A 22,112-nucleotide genomic window follows, 5' to 3' on the forward strand; every position below is an offset into this window, starting at 1 on the left:
CCCCCTTCCCGCGCGATGTCGACAGCGTATGTAACGGTAGACAATGTCGTGACCAATAGCTAATATATCGGTTGCGTTAAACGCTTTCCAGGCATCGTCGGTTTCTCTACCTCTCTCTATCTCAAACCGTGTGCCGTGCCGATGCTGGTGGCTCTATTCTCCGCGCGCACACACTCGACGCACATAAAAAAAGGAATATATACGAATCGCCGCAAGAAACTTCCGCATGCGTCGTCGTTTTGATATAATAACCGACCGTGAAGCGATATATATCGCGAAACGCAAAAGCTTTTTATTGGGAATAAAAAAAAAAAAAAGACCGCATAAACAGCTCGCCGGATTCGCGTCGCAATTAATAGAATTACAATTGTATCGCGATTTTTTAGTTACGCAATCACGGATCAGCTCGGGATGGCGATCGTTTCTTAGATACAAATCGTTGAAAACGGAGATCGAGAATAAGAACGTGGATAATATGCGAAACGACGAACGCGATTCTCCCGGGGGTTTCCGCGAACGTGGCAAAAAAGCGAAATTAAGATAGCAGGCTGATTTTTCGTACGCGGTCGCGAGAGAGGAATTGACGATCTTCCGGCGGCGGGGCTTGCGTGGCTACCAAGGACGACAACAACATAAACGCTCTCCCGACCCGTCCGTCGAGTCGCGACGAGAAAAAGGCCTCGGAGAGCGAGCAGCTAGTGGACTGCTCTCCTCCTGGACACAAACGGAACGTTTCCCGAACACGTGCCGAACGAGTTTGCCTGGACCGACCGGTCTGCCGTGCGAGCGAATTCCTCGTCGCGAGTTTACGAGGGCTCCGACTTCCTGTGCATCCTCGACGTGAGACACGGCGAAAGCGATCTTTCGACTTCGGTCTCGACCGCACCGATTTATTTGCCCACGTTTTACTCGCGTCATCGCAAAAATTGCGCAAGATATTATAAGTGTAGACGAATATACTTCTATATATTTTATATTATTATATTATTTATTGGCCTGCAAAATATTTATAAATTCTTGTTTATAATATATTACAAGAAATTATTACTATATTACAAGAAATAATTCCTGTAACAGAAATTTCTCTCCATCTTATCGTACTAAATTTAATACTTTCCTGAAACATAATTTTGGTCTCTAACGTATGTTTATGTGAACCGTTGAAATCTTACTAAAGTGTTAAATTGGGTCGGCAACGCGTTATAAATTTACAATTAACGATCGCGATTGATATGGTGAGACGGTGATTCAACGGGAAACTTTCCCTCGCGGATAAGTCGCGCGCACCGCGGGAGACAACGGGAGATACGCGACACTCTAATAAGACGCAAAGAACTCCGCGACTATTATTGAATGAAGACGAAAGCACGTTAATCGCGTCGTCACCCGACACTCTCTTTCACATACGAGTTATACAGCTGATATTTTCACGGCATTAACTCCGTGTACGACAACTTCCGCATAGGGGGCACATGTATAACATATGCCTACAAATCCCCTTATGATTAATAGCTGTTTCGTTTAGCAACATTTATCTAGCTTCGCGCGATTTCACATTTTGTAACTAAAATAAATAGCGAGAAAAAATTGTTTTAAAATAATTTGCTTCAAAAGTCATCGCATTTCGATGTAAATTATACACGAACCGTTAGCTTATAAACTTCGTCTCTTGAGAGAAACGAACGATTCGAGATGACGTCAGGCTCAGAAAATAATCAACGTGAGAGTAGTCTTACCTCCGCAAATAACGTCCGCCAAGTTTGTCTGTACGGCCTGATGCGTAACATCGCCGTCTCGCAGAGTAAGCATCTCGCCGTGTACGAGTGCCACCGCCTCGTCGTTGCTCATCAGCATGCTACCCTGACCTCTGGACCCGTTCACGTCCCTGGAACACCGCCTAGAGCTACCGGAGTCGCGTCTAAGCCTCTTGGTCTCGGGCGTTACGACGAAGTAGCCCTGAGACGTGTGATAGATCTTTCGTTCTTGCATGAGCTTGGCTAGCGCGTCGTAAACGAGCTCTCGGCTGGGCCTCTGCATGGCCGGGAAGGCGTTTCTCAGGGCTGATCTGAGGGTGTCCAAGGTCGCCGCCTGCCTCTGGGAAGTCAATTCCAGAATGGCCCAACACAGAGCCTCTGGCAGCGGCGTGAACTGACCTTGAGAAACTGGAGCTACCAGACAGTCCTCTATATCACCTGTGAGATAGCAGATGTACAAAGTTATTATTCGATATATCCGGGATCGCGTTATTTTTCTAGAAATTAATTGAATGGCGAGTTATCATCTCCCGTGTCTTACGTAATATGCTTTATGCCTCAATACCAATTTTGTGCCATTATAGTCCCGCGTACGTCATGTATTTTACGACCGTCCGTCATACATTAGTGCCCTCGAGGATAAAATGAACGATGGGACGACGACGTAATTTTATATTTTCCATTTATTTATATCGCCGTCACAATAAACTCCTATTTGTCTTATCATGCGATCGCGTAATTATATTTTCAAGGCTGGAACGTAATAGCTACTCAAATCCAATGACATTGCATTCATGTTAAAATTTTTTCAATTCAGACTCTCGCATTTTCATACGTGTGCCGATTGCAAAGTATTTCTTTAAGAAACACACACGGTGACGAAAGAATCATGTTGAATTTTATGCTGCATTCGTGATGACGGATTTAATAGACGGAAGAAAAATATTCTAATTTACAAACTAGTCGGATTTCTACCACGAATGAAGTCAAAGAACAAATGCGATCGGTGAATATGAAAAAGACGGTGAATTTATTAGCCCCGGGAAGGCTCGGATATTGTGGAAGAATCGAAATTCTTATTCTTCCAGTCACGTTTTACGGTAACCTGGCGACACCGCGACTGCGTGCTCTTCTACATCTGGTTCACGCCCACAAAAAGAATATGGATTATTCTAAACCCGAGAGTCGGCAAGAAACCTCGAAATTCTCCGCGAGGCCCGTACTTCGTTTGACGTGCGACGAATTTCTAATGTCCCTTTCGATGTCGATACCGAAAAAGTCAATGTTAACGATGCGAAACGCGTGACACTCCTTTATATCGCGATAATATTAATCTATAATAAGATATTTTTTTAAATTTTATTATACCAAAATAGATCAATGCATATAATTAAAAATCTCAATGGACAAAAGGATTTGATTTAAAGTGCGGAAAAATTGATTTTGTATGTCGATCTCGATGTAACGCATACACAGGGCTCTCTTAGATCGCTAAAATATTTTAATCAACGTAGTCGCGCGGATAGCGCATCAAGACTCAACAATGCATTCGCGAAGCAATCCACTTGCTCCGCCGATCGCGTATAATTAAAGGTTTCAGTCGACAGAGGAACTCTATTTGAAGTTCGTGCGATCGCGGGCCCACCTTCTCTGCAGGCGCAAGTCTGCAATTTCCCTGCACGTCTGTCAACGGGGTTGCCTTTGTTGTTCGCGAACAGGACGGGAAAGAGCAGGCCTCCAATTACGCGTGTAACTAACGTGTAGAAAACGCCCGCTTCGCGAGCTCCCGTTAAACAATTGCCGTAAATAGGCCGAATAAGTCCGCCTTCTCTCCTAGTCCTCCTTCACTCTTATTCTTTCGGCTTCTCACTGACAGGCCAAGATATCTCGTTGTCCGTTTCTACGCTGACGTCTATCTTGACGCTTGATACACGCGTTTCATCAAGTCGGGTCATATGCAAAAGGCGCACGGTCTCGAAAATGTGCCTCCACTTTCCACTTAAACATTATTCTCACGTTCAATGCTCATTGAAAATAAGCTGAAGGTGCCTACTTAGACTTCGATTACTTATCTCGACCATGTAAACCTGGCGAAATTATTCTCACGCTCGACATTCATCCGTCTGCAGTTTAGTTTAATGGAATATAAAATATCCTTGTTCATTCGCAAGATATATTCGTTTCTAATGCTCGTTGCACGATCTCGTTACCTCTTTTATTAATCGCATGGTGAGGTGCTATTAGCACAATTGTGACATTAGCTATTTGGACCTCATACATCATCGTCTACTTACATTCCTCTTTGAACGCCCACACATCAGTTATCAATTAAATCTGCGCCGCGCAGTTTTGAATAAACATCATTAAAGATATCTAACGCTCATGTGGAAACAGTCAGTTTCAGTTTCAGTTTCATTCGCGCGCGAGATTTTATCCCCGCGAGCGCGGCACGGAAAAAGAACATGATCTACAATCTACGTCATTGTACCGGGAGATGGCGAAGAAAACGAGCCATGTACTACAGTTGCACAATTTTCAAGGAGCTCTGTCGACGACGGACGGAAAGACGGACGTCGGAGCGAGGCCAGCGGGATCGTGGAACCCGATACACGTCTCTGGGGCGTGGATGCTGGCTGCCTCGCGCTCCTCGTCGTGAGAATCTCATCTCGAACGTGTCCCCCGAACGTGTTCTCCGCGCGTGTATCTACGTTATCTGGCACGCATTATCAACGTGTGCTCCGAATTCGAGAGCTCGACCCACGAATACGTCAGGATGGGAATTCTTCGCGACTTTCGCGCAACAAATTCGCGAGATTTTATATCCTTTCTTTACATCTTTTTCTCAGAAAGTATATATTTCTTTTATGCTTATACGACATCAATTTATTTGAACGATCAAATGATGTCCGTTCTTAGGCGCAGCTTAATCTCTCTAACTTGTTTTAACGCTCGAGATTAAATCGACGAAGTGTACTCGCGCAATTTCAGACATACACGAGAACATCGACAATTAGATACGCGTCATAAATTTTCCGGAAAGCGTTCTGCATGCGTCAAACCGCTCCACTTGTCGTTTTGTTTCAATGCTACGCGCGTGATATAAGGCCCGCAACCGCCGCGAGATCGAGACGGACAATTTATGATCGATGGACATTTACCACCCAACTAGCGGCTCTGTGTAAATGGCCATTAACGGTTTATTCTTATTTTTCATTAGGATGCTTTATAACCCGTCTGTATATGCCTATGGGTAGAATTTAAAAGAACCGATCTCTCGCAATGACGACTGTTTCGATCTCTGCATCGGCCTGCATCGTCCCGCGGCTTTCTCTCCATCGGAGATCTCAATATTTGCAACGTCATTTTCTTGTATAAAGCCGCTTTTATTATCGCAGTACAAAGTGCTCTAAATAAAATCAAATAACTAGATCATTCCTCTTTGTATCGCATTTAACATCTCATTTTTATCGCGCGAGAGCTAAAACTCAGCTCGTACAATTCCGCGATGCACCACGTCACGAAACCGGCAACGATGACGCAAAATCGACGACACCGATCCCGATCCGGAGAACAGTAGAGGTACGCGAAGCCGAGCACACCTGCCGACCTGCGGCGACCCTGCGAAAGGCTATTATTAGCAGCCTGCACCTTTCTATCATTCCACGAGAGGCTTTATTATAATACTATTCCGCGCTGCCCACGTAGACAGCATTCGTTTGGCGTCTCGAAGTAAAAGGTAGTGCCGAGACTGGCATTCGGTCGATTCGCGCCCACGCAAAAATATATCGCGAAAATATCACCGCGGGTAAAATAGAAACACCGCGGAGACAAGAGACGGAGGCTGCCGCTGGAGAGAACGACGACTTCTCCACTCGTTCCTCGAAACGGCGAGCGGCGCGATCACTTCCGGTACTGTACACGCTGCAGAACAAGCTGCATATACCCTTATCGCTGTGATCCATCGTGTTGGTTGGTTGGTCGGTCGGTCGGTCGGTCGCTCGACCTCCGCCGCCTTTATAGCTGCGCTCATGGGAAATGGCAAAGACCACTCGCCACTCGAGGAATCACCTCGTAACAAGACGACCTTTGAGTCGCGTATATTCTCCTCTCGAGAGTCGGCGACTTCTCTCAGTCGCCTGATTATATGTAAATCCCCAAGACACCACTTTATACCGCCGGCTATATATCGATCACGCGATTTATTCTCTCCCATTTGTTTACCTTACAGCGGCCTTGTTTTGTCGGATTACGTCAGCACGTGCGAAAGCAAATACGGAAGTCATACATTAGATTAATCATACGTTAGATTGTTGATTACATGGTATAAAGCGCTGATAGCATAAGCGAAAGCTATTTTACTCTTTCATCATATACAGTATTTATCCAACAGATTAAACAAGCTTGGAAACTTTACTCTCTATATGGAATCATGTGTGTCCATATAAATAAAATTAAATTGATTAAAATTGACGCAGAGTTTAATTAATTTAAGTAATTTTCTTTCTAGTCTTCATATATAATAGAAAAAAAATGAAAGATCAATTAAGTTTAACCAACATTTTTATAAAAATTTTAAGGTTCAATTTTATCAATATTGATTATCTCTAATCGTAAATTAAATAATTCTCTTTTTCTTTCTAGAACGTAAAGTTAGCTATAATATAAATAGACAGATAATTTAGTTAAATATGAATAGCGTTAAACGATGTTGATGGAATTAACATTAAGAGAACCTATCGATAGTGAAACTCTCAGGTGCATAAAAATAAAATGTATAAAAGAATGTACAATGCAATCCTTTCAGACAAGGCGTGGTTAGTTGGTGGCACCTTTGCACATATAAATATTTCGTTCGTTCCTATCAAATTTATGCATCCCCGTCAACAGTCAATAATCCAGTCGAGTTGTTAACCGATTGCTTTGTTATTCGGAATGCGAACGCAGTTATATAAGAGACTCGAATCAAATTATAAACAAGTAGACAGACAAGCGCGTGCTGCCGCTTACTGCTCCATTGACGAAAATAAATTTTCCCCGACTTGAAAACAGTATACGCGCTATACGAATTCCGGTCGTGATACGAGGGTACACGAGAAACGAGTCGATATCAAATGGAGTACTCATTAAATTCAAACGCGAGAACTCGCTGCAACATGAATGTACTGCTCGCCGTGATCGTTCCCAAGTACACGTTACACCAGTCGCAGAACACGATCCGGAGCATTGCACATACGGTGTACCGCGTGTCACGTTGTTCCGAAAATGAAGTCGTACAATTATCCGGCCTGTATCTCTGACGAGATACGGATCTCGGCGTTATTATTTTCGGATGACACTTCGCAGCGTGTAAGCGGGATAAACTTTTGAGCGACGACAAGAATAATCGCGCTCATAATCTTCTCAAAGAGTTATCGAATCCGGGTCGCGATAATGTGCTCAGCATTCGATTACGCACAGTGACGAACACTGTGTCCGTAAATGATTTTTGCCTAAGGCCAACTCGATGATTGCTCAGATATCGCGCAAAATATCCGATCTACGAATAAGAAGCACTGTTAAATGATTAACGTCATGTAGAATATTAATATAGAATATTAATTAATGCATTTCGAAATAAAAAATAATTTTTTTTAGAAAAATCTATTTCACAGAAATTAATTTTTTTTAAATTAAAATCAGAATTCCTTAAATTGAATTGTGAAATACATATCCTGAATTTTTAGGCCAAATTTAGGCCAGAATAACTAATTATATCGTGGGAAAAATTCATCGCTAAATATTCAGGCTACAATATGTGAGACTATTACGTTATTATATTCTCTAAGTTTTTATATTGAAAAAAGGCTTTCTCTTGTGTGAAATCACGTAGCTACAATTTAGCAATAAATGCGAGAGATTCGAGGTACCTTGCTTTTCGCAGGACCCAGTTTTTCAATAATATGCATTTTATACCACGCATACGCCTACAACCTGCACGTGGTGTCACAGGCTGCGAATTCTTACGATCCTACGCAGGTGGTGAGTGACGACATATCGCGCCGACAGCGCAGTATACATGCACATTTAACTGCCGCCTTAAATAAAGCTCTCGAGAGCTCGGAAGCGTGTCCTTTATCATTCGACGAAACGTCGTCGTAAAGTGTCATCTCGGATTATTAACAAGAAATATATTATTTTTATTATCTGAATCTCGAACACACTAATATACACCGAAACGTTCGCGTGTATTATTGCACTATCATCCGTATGAGAAACTGAGCTTACGAACTTTCTCTAGCGTCTCGCTATCTATCTCTCGCGTATCGAATATAAGCCGCTTACTTCTGCGAGAAGAGGCACACACGGATGCATCCGATGCTTTTAGATGTACGCAAATACGCGCGACGGACGCATACATTATCGGAGACAATACAGCGAAGTTATTACGCGAGGCTATTAATGTCGCAAGATATGCAAAAAAAAAAAATAGCGGTTCTATTGTGTCATTGCGCATATGATATAGATTGCGGTCAAGCGTTTTCGCTCGTCGGGCCAAGGTGAACCATTGAAACTGAGCTTACGAACTTTCTCTAGCGTCTCGCTATCTATCTCTCGCGTATCGAATATAAGCCGTTTACTTCTGCGAGAAGGCACACACGGATGCATCCGATGCTTTTAGATGTACGCAAATACGCGCGACGGACGCATACATTATCGGAGACAATACAGCGAAGTTATTACGCGAGGCTATTAATGTCGCAAGATATGCAAAAAAAAAAAATAGCGGTTCTATTGTGTCATTGTGCATATGATATAGATTGCGGTCAAGCGTTTTCGCTCGTCGGGCCAAGGTGAACCATTATGTCAGAAAATTCATTTTTACATTATGTCGCGAGTAACTTTGGCTGTGTTCTTATCAAACTAGAAATACTCCTATTTTCGACTTCAATTTTTTCACATTTATTGATTCTAAATCGATTCTATGGGTTTACTTTGTATAGGAAAATGAGCAGTTATTTTGCAGTAAACGAACGGTTTCCCTCTTCGAGATTGAAAAAACGAACTTTCGGCAGAATTATAAACTAAACAAGAATAAAAATTGAGATCGATATGTTCCTGTGGATTATGTATAGCAAACGTCGTAGTGTGATACGCGCGGCCGCTTTCCATCCCGAGGCTTCCTTCTCGTGTCCGCGATGCGCACTATATATCTCTGTCGTGCCACATACTCGTATTACAGCTGTCTTAGCGTATCAAAAGGAAGGTATAACAATACGGGGCATTTTAATCCTTCGTCGTCGGGAGAACCGCAACCGAAAGAAGGAAGGGAATCATCAGCGCGGAGAACGCGCGCTCGTGCTTATCCGGCATTTTTTGCGCGAATCCCCGTTACGGTGATATTAAATTTCGTTTGGATCGCCAACGGCGGCGGCATAAGAGAGACGATTAGATCGCGCTCGGATTAAAATCCGACCTCGCGGGTCGTGCGATTTTTCGTTCGCCGGAAAGACGATATAAGCTGAGGCCATGAGAATCGACTCATAGCCTCGATTCCGCCGTTCGATTCCGCTGCTGCATCATGCGCAGCGCCGATACCATTCGTTCTCTTCGCGATAAGGGCGCAGCCGTCCGCTCGTTCTCGCGTCTGACATGAGCCATTTTGCAACTACCATTATTGCTCCGACGTGCCCGCCAATTTCACGGTAATTGGACAGTATCTTATTATTCTGGTTTTAATAAATTCACACATTCTGAAACATAATCTTTTCACTAATCTCTTATCACTTTCTGTATTTGTATTACTTACTGTGTTGCAGTACATAATTTTTTTTTTTTTTATTTATATCTTAATATCGATTTTATTAGTATTGCGATTTAATTTTTCTTCGTACGCGATATTTAATGCAATGTATTATTATATACAAAATACATATACAGATTTGAATTTTTCGTTGCCTCATCGTCGATCACGACTGATAATGGCGTAATTGAGTTCAACCGAAAGGGATCGCGGCCCTCGAGTATATCCAAGCAATAAATTTCACGTTGTGCTCGTTATGTTGATCGATTTCAGGCGGCGCAATTTTAGTGATAATTAGGAAGATTTTCGACACGATGAAACATTGCACCATGCTCTGGAATAAAGTATCTTCGACCTGCCACTCCCAATCGAGAAAGTTTTATGATCTTCTTGTCTATTGTTTCTCAGACGAGTTGTGTAAGATTGAAAGGTACCAGTACGTGTTACCATGTATATTTTAACATTATCCAGATTGAGTTATTAAATCCGCGTTTTCTTCTTGATGTACGCGATCGATGTTAGCTGTTGCATTAGTAGAGAGTAATCGTTATTAAAAATTTTGAAAAATGGCTATATATAGAAAATGAAATATATTCACGAATAATTTTATAAATATACACTTTTTAAAAATATCAAGTTTTAAATTAAAATTTTTATTGATGTAAAGATTACTTGAAAAATTATCAAGAATGAAATTTTGTTATTTCATTAGCTTATACGAGTTTAAAAAACGATATGCATTGTGTACAAAATCGAATCATAAAGGATTTTATATATTTGCCACAGCAATTTCTTGTTAAGATAGGTCGTAAGGTGACACGGAAGCGATGCACGTATTTATCTGTGGAGGCGAATGTGATCGCTTAATGCTATCGAGGTCAACGGAGCACACAGGTGAAATGTCACGACGGTTTGCCAGTGATGAAATTCACTAACCGAAGATTAGGTGACTGTAAATATGTACGACGATGAATGTGCTTAAAAACTCAGCGATATTAACGGTTAGACGGCATCGCTAAATCTAATCTCGTTTAATTGCGTCGTTATTTATCCTTCAACTATTTTCTCAGGCAGATACTTTATATCACTGATAGGTTAAAAGTAAATAAGCGAAATCGATGAGTCATACAATCGATACATTAAAATCTAAAAAAAAAACTTTCAGAAAAAAAGTTCGCAAAAAATATTTCTTTGACGAAATGAATCACTGCGGCTTCGGCTAAAGATCACCGCCTATATCCTTTTAGAGTACAAATTATATGTTGAATTTTTTTTTTCTTCATTGTAAATTAAAACCGGCGTCTTCAATATCGTGCGAAAGAATGGGCGATGACCGGCGTGTCATCAATCATGCCCGAAGATATATTCGCGGATTATTGTGTACCCCCTTGACATTAACCTACATATGAGAATATAATGCGACTTACGTTTGCAGAGATCAACATTTTACAAACGCAACACCACGCCTTTCGTCGTCTCTATGTACAGGCGGTACACGCCTTTATAATTATGTCGCTCGCAGTTGGTCGCACCTAAGAAATTATCGTCACACGTTGTATTGCCCGGCCGAACAAAGCGAACCGCCGAATCGGTGTCGACGAACCCGAAATGTCTCTTGTAAATAGCAAATGCAATTCTTAAACTACCGTGATTAACCTTTCAACATGCTATTTAATTGTCTAAATCTCTTCTCTGTGTATTTATCTCTGATAAAATCTCTCGATATACGAAATATTGATATTGATTGGCAAATATATCATTCTTAGCCGCTGATCTGTGCGCGGATTGATTTAGACGCGGGCAGGATCGCAAGCGAAGTGAAATAGCAAAGAGGACGATGCGAATTTTAAAATATACGAGTCTCACGATATGACCTCGTGTCGCTCGGCTTTCAATCGAATTCCAGGACGTGTGAAATCACGCGATGCGAACGAATGCCAGGCAGTCGTGCTCGCGTAGCAACATCTAACAATAAATGCTCCCGATACCGATAGGATGTATCGGAGGATATATCGGAATTAACAATATCCATTCGATCCAAGTCTTTATCCGATGCGTGTTTGAATGAAATATAAACCGCTTATACGCACTCTATATTAATGTCAATAATCCGATGGGGAATTTATTTTACTACCCGTCGTCGCGTCGGTTTAATGCGGGCGATTCTCGATTTTTCTTTCCACCCATACTTCCATGCTCGTATATTCTACCAGTCCAATTTTTCATCGTTTCTGTCATGTTAAATCGCGCAATAAATGGAAACGAGGCGTTTAATCCGCGCATCCTTGCATCCTTGCGATGGTTATTTGCTTCACCGTTCCGATACATTTCTCACGATATAGTTATAAAATTAATATATAATGGATAAGATAGAAGTAGTGAAGTAGAAAATATTTAGAAATCATTTCTGTAAGAGAAAAGCGAACATAAAATTTCAAGATAAAGAAATAAATCACTCCAATCTGCAAAGAGTTTTGCGACACGATTTGTCTCGATACTTTACATCGCCTGTGTCTGTTTCACGTCGTAATACCGTGTGTCGTTATAATGGATTAGTCGTAATGAACCTACGGCCGCGTTTCACCCGAAGAAACCCGTTTTCCTTAACGGCTACTAACAATAGCAACGCGATCGTATACCCACGCGAAAAATTAACAACGCGAATGACCACGCGATATCCAACGCGCGTGCATACGCTTTATGTCGTAAATGTCGTAAAAGATACCTTCGTGCCTATTTTCGGAGAATATCCGCGTGCTGCCGGAGGAAACCGGTTAAAAACCGTCCATGTGTGATAAACATTCACAACTTTCATAGCTATTTCAGGAAATATCAACGCGGTCCGACCGCGTTGCAATTTGCATCTAAAAAGCATTATTAGAATATGTCCAACGACCGGAATATTTTCTCTGTCTTTCTTTCTTCGATATACATCGCTTAAAAAAAAAAAAAAAAAATATGAAAGTATTATGTACTTGAATACTTTTGCTTCTTCGCAATTTCACCTCGGTTCGATTCTAATCAGACTTCTACGATGGAATTACGCGATTGAGATGCAACGAGGGATGTAATTCCCCAGCAAATTTATATCGTCGTTCTGTAAACGACATCTCACAGTTCCCCCCAGCCCATATCCTTTATTATCGATCGACAATGTCACATTCGCATTCGCGACTGACATGTCGACGACGCGCGCCAATTTCCCTACCATTTTCTCAGAGCGAATCGTGCCGTATCGGACAGCACTTTGGTGCCACGATTCGCACGCGATACCTATACATCTGCTTCTCGATGATCGGCACAAAGTATTGGAGAAAAGGGAATATACATTTTGTCGTTTATATACACTGAGGGTGACAGGCTGTGAGGAAAAAGAGAGCGAGATGATGAGAAAGATATATTCACGAGAGAGAGAGAGAGAGAGAGAGAAAGCTTTCCGGAACGGTCCAGTTCTCATGGATAGTTAAAGTGGCATAAGACTCTGCTCGACTTCGCTTGGTCTGCTGGGTTATTTCTTATTCATGAGCTTTCAATGTTTCGATCTTTTCGCGTGCAAACTCTACATCGATATTTTCAGATGCAAGATGGAATTATTTCTTCCTTCACATTTCATATTTTTACCAAAATTTTTTAATAAAAAAGTTTCTGAATTCATATTTCAATCAAGTTATCTTATTATTTTATTGTTTTTATTTATAAATTATGATGAAAAGATTTTTATATGAAAGGAGTTGGAACAGCTTGTAAAACTTCTACTCGAATTAACGTTCGGCGATACTAATCCGCATTACCATGGCAAAATGCCATAAATTTCGCGCGCTCGTACATACACATACATAGAATCACGAATCCCAGGAGAGACTCATTCTTCGCGAATCTACCGTTTCTTTTTCTCTTTCTGCATTCAAAACCGATGTTCTTCAACCTGCCATGCCACATACCAACAGAGTAGCAAGCTTATTCCAAATGTCTCGCAAGATATCTTGATCGCGTGGCTCGCGAATGAAGATAAAATCCTCGCAACAAATTTAACACAGACTGGATACAAAACCGCTGAGAAAATGTAATATATGTAGAAGAATTATTTCCCCTTTAATAAAATATCTTGGAATTTTTTATTAGCCGCTTAGAAATTTCTCGGGGATGGTGCGGCGAGCGCGTTTTCACCGAGACTACTGATAAGCTCTGTTTAATCTCACAAACGGTTCGCGTGAAAATGAAACGTCTGATTTTATCTCTGATTATATTCGCCTTCTCTGTACCATATTTAATGCGCATAAAATGCAACAAATTACTCGATTCGAATCAGTATTATGAAAATGGCGCAAGAAACTTTTCACAAGGTCGCGAATGATACATCACCTGATAATGCGGTAGAGATAGGCAAACCATGACAGTGGCATTGTTTTCGGGAATTTATTAGCTACAAGACATCGCTTTCGAAAGCGCAGGTTTCACTCTAAGTCAATTATACCGGAATCGCGGCGCGCGCGAAAATCTTCGCACGCTCTTTCATCGTAGCTGTGTTTTGCAGAAATGCATAAACTGTTCTCGCTGCACATAGAACAGTTAGACGGAAATGAGCGTGTACGCACGTGTATGTCCCGTATACACGCCTTACGCGTGTATCGGTCGTTATATTGTTTTCCGCTTTTACCGTTTCTCTCTTTCTCTCTATTCATAACTTTCGCAGCCTAGTCCGCGATCTAAATATACCTGCGCCGGATGAATTAAAATATAATTAAGATCAGACGAGAGGATATAAATGCGCGCGAATGAAATTAATTTTATTATTCACAACCGGGGCTTTCAATGTCTCGTTAAAAATACGACTCGATCCACGACGTACGATGATAAATAATCAAAACGTCAGTACTCTCGATTACGGAAATGACGCTCGGTATAACACGCAAGCGCAAATACAAGCGGGATATATTTTCTCTCGAGTAATACGAGGCGATATTATGATCTCCGTTGAAACATTGTCCACCTCTTCGGCGAGAAGTACCGAGTTACTCGCGCACGATTCGTGCGCGCGAGGAGAGCACATCGGGCAAAGCATGGGTATCGGCTTTCCATCCCGACGAAAAGGTAAAATGCCATACGTAGCTGTAGGTAAGATAGGTATACGGTTTACACATACACATCCCATCGCGTCGTCGCTGAATTTCTGCAGTTTTGCACCAAGCACGATGCGCCTCGATAACGAGGGAAGCCTTTCCCTTTCGCGGCCAGAATGCCACGTTCCTTGCTCTCCTCAACACGAAGAGTGTAGGTCTCTTCGGCAATGTGTAATTTTCCACTCGTTTCCCGTGGTGCATCATTATGCGGCCGATTGGCCGGATTCCCTGGGACCGACTCTCGCGTCTTCATCTCGAGAGACGTATGTCCCGGAGGTTAGCTCTTTCAGCATTTACGGGCGTCCTTTTCACATTTCGTTTCCCGATTTATTATTTGCGTTATTGCTTAAACGTTTCTAGCGTTTCGCGCGTCAAACCTTTTTGCAATCGTCATTTATGTCGCCGTTTCGTTCGAAACGGCTCCCGCGGAGTCGTTCATTATCGTGATAAAAAGAGAAGAGTCGAATGACGTGCATATATCACGTTACCCTCTCGAATGTATGTCGCTAGAGAGAAACAAAGAGAGAGAGAGAGAGAGAGAGAAAGAGAGAGAATCGCCGCAGCTGCGCATATGTCGTGTTAACCGGGCGCACGCTTTGTGATTGCGAGAGGGTGGCTTTGCATTTATTATACGCACGTGGTTCAGGATAAGCAAAGAGAAGCGATCCTTTCTCGTTTATGAGATCGCGGTAATAAACGTTAAAATTTGATACTCATCGTTGAACGTACCCTCTCGAATGTATGTCGCTAGAGAGAAACAAAGAGAGAGAGAGAGAGAGAGAGAAAGAAAGAGAGAGAATCGCCGCAGCTGCGCATATGTCATTTTAACCGGGCACGCTTTGTGATTGCGAGAGGGTGGCTTTGCATTTATTATACGCACGTGGTTCAGGGTAAGCAAAGAGAAGCGATCCTTTCTCGTTTATGAGATCGCGGTAATAAACGTTAAAATTTGATACTCATCGTTGAACGTCGGCACATGTGTCACGCAACAACGTGACATCGCATTTACTGTTCGAAATGCGATTAATACGAACCACTGCGTTAAATTGCCTCGTATAATTGTCAATCTACATTTGTTTTAAAATATGAATATTCGTTATTCTCAAAATTGCAGCGGGAATTATAATACAATTATTATTTATAATATATAATTATTAATTTGCATTTACAAATTATTCTTTGCATCGATGAATTTAATTTGCGATCTCGCAGTTTAATCCTGCTTCAGATCATAATAAAGAAAACGTAGAGACAGCCTTTATGAATACGCACTACCTATGCGTTGGCTCGCAGGTGCGTTTAAAAGCGAATGCCTTGACCTAGACAATCGCTCGGAGTGGCGCAAGATGATTATGAGAACAGCGAGACTTAGACGATACTACTACGCGCTTCTCTCTCTCTATCTTTCTCTCCCTCTTTCGTGGGAGTCCACGGGGGAGGTCGCGGATTAATTTATTAGTCGATGCAATTATCCGTTACTCAATGCCGCAGCCTCCAACCCGCTGTTACCTCTCTCGACATTTCGCGACGTTGTTATCATCACCTCTCGGTATTCCGCGACGCCTTGTTGATTTAAGCCGGCGAATTATCTCGTCGGAAGGTGCTCTCTCGCGCTACCGGTCTTAAATTTCCCGTGTAATTACGATCGCATTAAACGCCAATCCGTTTCGCTCTCGTATACCGCGTACTGATCCTACTCGGCAACGTAAACGGCACCGTTTGACTGCGTAACGAGCTAATAAGCCGCTAAAGCGAGGTAGCTGCGTGTTTCATCATTCGAAGTAACATACAGTCGTAATCGCACGAGATGATTAATATTTTACGATACTGGGGTCTTTATTATAGATTCAGGTGATGCGCATTAATGTTTTGACGTGAAAAGAATCACGCATAATTAATTCATCGTTTAAATAATCATCAATCAATATCTCTATGTAGTGTAGTTAATTAAGAAATTATTTCGATTGAGAGTGAGTTACTAATAATAAATCTACATTTTATGAGAAATGAAAAATATCAAATCACCGGTAGTCAACTTAGGAGTCTGACACTTTCTTTCGCGGAATCATGCAATAGCATCGTGCGGTATTGCTTATCTAATAAGAAAGTCGCGACGCGCGGTCTCTTGCAAATCACACAAAGTCGTTGACGAATTATGAATATGACTTATGAATATGAATAGCGATACGAGGGACGCGTTAAAAAGCACTAAACGAAGACGGAAAGAGCCGCCTGAGGTAACGCCTCGAGAACGGCAGGAAGAAGCGAAGTAATAGCAAAGTATGTCGTGTCTCGACCCCACCATCATCGTGGTAATCGTCGATCTACGACGAGGCGGCCGCTAGGATCCAGCTGACACTCGACAGGAAGTTGCCACTCGAAAATACCGTGGCATACATCGATGGGCCTACAAACGTTTACACTGCGGTGGTAGATGGATGGACGGATAACTCGTTACTCGACTCTGCTGTCTCTCTCGTACACGTTTGCACACACGTGAAACGAATCAACGAATCGTGTAGTACCGTGGGACCTCCTCCAGGCGTTCTACAGCTTCCAAGTTCCTAATTCCCCCTTTTAAATACGAGGGTTAAAGGATCGCGAGCAATATGGCTCCCTTAAGATCTTTATAATGTTAATTAACAACAGGTGTACACCAGTTAATTTTATAGTGCCCTATTTTTTCTTTCAAACTCAAAGCAGAATTTAAAAATGTAAAGCAATAATTTGGATCTTTGAAACTCAGAATGATGCGATAAGTTGACGAATTATGAATATGACTTATGAATATGAATAGCGATACGAGGGATGCGTTAAAAAGCACTAAACGAAGACGGAAAGAGCCGCCTGAGTAACGCCTCGAGAACGGCAGGAAGAAGCGAAGTAATAGCAAAGTATGTCGTGTCTCGACCCCACCATCATCGTGGTAATCGTCGATCTACGACGAGGCGGCCGCTAGGATCCAGCTGACACTCGACAGGAAGTTGCCACTCGAAAATACCGTGGCATACATCGATGGGCCTACAAACGTTTACACTGCGGTGGTAGATGGATGGACGGATAACTCGTTACTCGACTCTGCTGTCTCTCTCGTACACGTTTGCACACACGTGAAACGAATCAACGAATCGTGTAGTACCGTGGGACCTCCTCCAGGCGTTCTACAGCTTCCAAGTTCCTAATTCCCCCTTTTAAATACGAGGGTTAAAGGATCGCGAGCAATATGGCTCCCTTAAGATCTTTATAATGTTAATTAACAACAGGTGTACACCAGTTAATTTTATAGTGCCCTATTTTTTCTTTCAAACTCAAAGCAGAATTTAAAAATGTAAAGCAATAATTTGGATCTTTGAAACTCAGAATGATGCGATAATAAGCAATAATAAAATAAAACGCTTTTATTTTGCAATTTTTCTCGAGGTTACGACACAGTATCATTCCGAAGATACAATATTTGAAGAATGTTATTTGACTCTTTTCGCTATTCTATTCTATTCGCTATTAATTCGCTGATATCTTGATTATACGTTTAGGGGTAATATCATACTCGCGTACAAATCTTCTACCGCTAATCGAATGATGAAAAGAATTTTTTCTGACGCGAAGAAGGTAATCATACGTCAAAGCTTATTTCGATCTGGCAAATAGCTAAATCGTGACAGAAGAGGCGTGAGAGACTGACTGATTTTACGATTGCAGAGACGTGTTTAGAGCGACCCGTGGCCTTAAGATATCGACACCGTATTTTCGTTTCGTATTTATCGTATTTGACGACTGTCAAAACCTCTGAATTTAATCGTCACAAAAATTCGATTAAAGAGTATATAAATATACGTCATCGTTATTGCTTGCTGAATAGCTAAATAAAAAATTTGCTTGTTGCGATTCGAGATAGAAATGGATGATTCGAAAGAGATTAATCGAAAGTAATAAATAAACAATTGTCGGGGAAATGTCAATCGAACCGAGTCGAGAATCGCCAACAACAGCCGTTGGCATCCTGTTATCAGATCCATAATCCTAGTCGAATATCCTTTTATACGTTTTGATCGACAGATTCCAAATATCAAAAAAGTCAGGTATTAATTTCCTTTGCGTATATATTTTAAGAAAAAAAATTATGGTAAATAAATTTATGAGAGATTTCAAAAAATTTGGCAATTAATAAACATCTCCTTATATAAGTGCATTTCCTGATGTCTTATCGCGACAGGTCACGTTGCGATTTAGTATCACGTTTTACACGGTTTTACAAAGATAATTGAGATTTAAAATAGCGAACAAAGATGGTTTGAAGATACACTTCTCGCGCGCTGGCGCATCCGAGTGGGATGGCACAATCGCGATTCCCGACATGATGAAGCGCCGTTTCGGCTCGCCGTTCGCTCATCATCATAAAATGCGGTTGCATACTTCGGTCGAGGTCTGCGAAGAGCGCTAATAGAACACCGACGGAGTCTCGCGCGTTTTAACAACGTCTGCAGCTAGTCAATATACATAATGAATGAGGTAGAGCGCAAACAAAAATGCTGAATCGCAATCATGCGGCTCGTATGTACGAGTGCGCATTCCGCGTTAATGTACACTCGACTGTACGTATGTGTGTGTGTGTGTGTGTGTGCCTATTTATAGTATAGACTCAAAGTATAGAAATAACTGGATGTCGATACGGCGCTATTAATTTCTATGACCTCACGTCCGTTGCGGCACGTTCCACGGAATCTTTCGTCGTCGTTACACACGTTCGTTTGGATTCCTTATCTCTTTGATGCATTGACTTGGCCCGCATCAGCATCCGCGACTCGCATTTTAATTAATTATGCGCTATTGAATGACTAAAACAGGTATAATATGTACGATGTCCCGCTATTGGAATTCGCTTTATCGCTGTAAACGCCGCGAATTCTTGTTACTTGGCAAAAATATCGCGTGAGCAAAAGATTGATAATAGCAGAGATATTAATTACACAAGTGTTAGATAATGATTCTACATATATTATTAATTAATCATAAATAATTGCTCATATAATTATTCAATTATCACTCTCGCAACGAGGACTAAATATTCGTTGCACCGTCGATGAATAACGAGTGATTGGTAAGTATATGACACGTTCCACGCGATTCCTTCGAGATAAATCGCGAAATGGGAATTATGCGTGGAAAACGCGCCGCTTATCGGACCACGCGCGTCCAATGGGGCACCACGACTTAATCGATCGCCCTGGAATGCCGCTACTGTCGCACACCGAAGGAGGCCGATTTATTACCCCGCGAGAGTGCACCGTATGGATTTCAGTCCGGGTATACGAGGAGGAGGCGAGAGGGAAGGTCTGGCATTCCAGACGCGCGCGCGTCGACGTCCCTTTCGCTGCGCCCATCGACGCCGCGGATGCAGGGACCCGATGGCATGCGACTCGCGTACCGATCAAGTCATTCCTATGTGGAGCGCGTTGTGCGTTTATTTTTTTCGACATACGTATATACTCGAACTTTTTTCTGGGAGAAGCTTTCGTAATTCGAAACGCGGTCGTGCAATTTTCTATATCAATAATATTTATAATAATATCTCTTTTATATTCATATTATTTATGTGGAGCGTTTATTTTTTTCGACATACGTATATACTCGAACTTTTTTCTGGGAGAAGCTTTCGTAATTCGAAACGCGGTCGTGCAATTCGTGCAATTTATAATATTTATAATAATATCTCTTTTATATTCATATTATTATTTATATAATAAAAATATATTATTTAAGAATATATTATTTATATAATAAAAACCAACAAAAATAAACGTAAATCATGTTAAAAGATGAGCAAGATTCTGCAACGATCGGCATTAATTACACTCAAAAAAATGTCTTGCTGATATAGGTAGATTTCTAGGTGTCACAACAAAAATTTATCGCTATTTTTTGTATCTGTTAGAATATTGTCTGTTACATATAGAATTTATAGCAGCAATATTCTAATAATATCTTCTAGAAAATTTAGGTCCCATTGCCAAATGTTAATCACTGCATTGGATAAATATGAGTTTCGATACTACAGCTAGAACAATCTTTGTGAGAAATATAACTGCCAATTATAACTGCAGCATCGAAAAATTGAGAAAAATTGTTTAAAAGAGCTAGATAGATTGAGCGCGTTATACAAATATGTTAGACGTGAGGATTATATATTCATTTGTTTCTTGCCGCTAATTTTTTCTGTCTACCACAGCCAAACTTTATAACAAGTATGATTGGCCTTAACATGGATAGGCGCCACAGAAAAACATTCTTTCTAAATTTCACAAACAGTTCAGATATAAATTCTGTCTCTGTCACTTAGATTGATTAAATGCGAAACATATGCGATATCACAGTATTTGCTAATCATTTATGTACCTCAGTTAATTTTGCGCACCAAGAAAATTTTTGCTGTAGTTGCAATACCACTTTTTTGAGTGTACGATTATTCTCACAATACTTTATGAATTATCTATGCTTTGTCTTCACAAAATATAATACTTTAAAAAATTATATGGAGATACATTTTTAAAGTTACAATTAAATATTCGCGCATGAGAGAGCGTTAGATGCGCGGCGCATTCGTTTTGATACAGAGGAAAAACGAAAGGAAGGAAGTCGCTGCACCGTAACGACTGATGTTTCCGTTTGGAGCAGCGGCGGCATAGACGAAAACTCGTCGGCGGAATAAAAGTTCCACCGGTGCTTCCACCGGAAGCAGCAGCCGTTGCGCCATTATCTATTTCGTTTTTCATTCACATACGTTCGGATGCAGGTGTGAGTACAGCTTTAGGTACGGAACACCTACGAATAATATAGTTGAGAGCGTAATAGCTCTAAAATAACGAGAATCCACCACCAAGATAAAAATTTCCACGTAAAATTCTATTCCATAAATTAATAACGTATTTTACATTATAATAGAATTATCTACAAAATCGTAGGAATGCATATTATATGTACTCTCTGTTTGATATAATAATTCAATTTGAAATATATAATTCAAATACATATATAATTGAGTAAAATAAAGCCTTGATATAATTCAGTTGCGTGACAGTTGCTCGAATAATATTGCAAGCGCTGTGCTTTTCGTACGGAAAAATGTATCACGAGAAGCGAAACCGAACCGCCTATTACAAGGGTGAACGACACACCCTCTAGGATAAGGGTTCGGTTGCGCATCGTGTAGGAAACCGTACGAAGAATAGCTGGAAAGAAAATATCTAACATCGAAGAAGATACTTCGTCGTAACCGAAAAGGCTTCTTTTGTACGAAAATCCGTTACAGAGAAATTCATGAGTCGAGATAAACTTGCATTAACTTCGCTCTAATCTCTCTGTGAATTTATTTGGAATATTTAACATTAAGACTGTTATCTATAATGACATTTTTTCATAAAGTTTCTTTATTAATATTATTTAAAAATAAAATTAAAATAA

At 41.1% G+C, this 22,112-nt stretch overlaps 1 protein-coding gene across 2 annotated transcripts in view; it reads right to left on the minus strand.

Moving 5' to 3' along the window:
- The window catches only part of LOC115243126 (storkhead-box protein 2), a 77,897-nt gene that overhangs the window by 5,493 nt on the left and 50,292 nt on the right, over positions 1–22,112 (minus strand). For both annotated transcript variants that reach the window (XM_029819864.1, XM_029819863.1), the window contains exon 4: positions 1,737–2,192. In XM_029819864.1, coding sequence (XP_029675724.1) covers positions 1,737–2,192 — 456 coding nt within the window. The remainder of the gene's footprint in view (positions 1–1,736; positions 2,193–22,112) is intronic.

This window comes from Formica exsecta, unplaced genomic scaffold (genome assembly GCF_003651465.1).
Source record: "Formica exsecta isolate Colony F162 unplaced genomic scaffold, ASM365146v1 scaffold690, whole genome shotgun sequence".
Classification (NCBI taxonomy): domain Eukaryota; kingdom Metazoa; phylum Arthropoda; class Insecta; order Hymenoptera; family Formicidae; genus Formica; species Formica exsecta.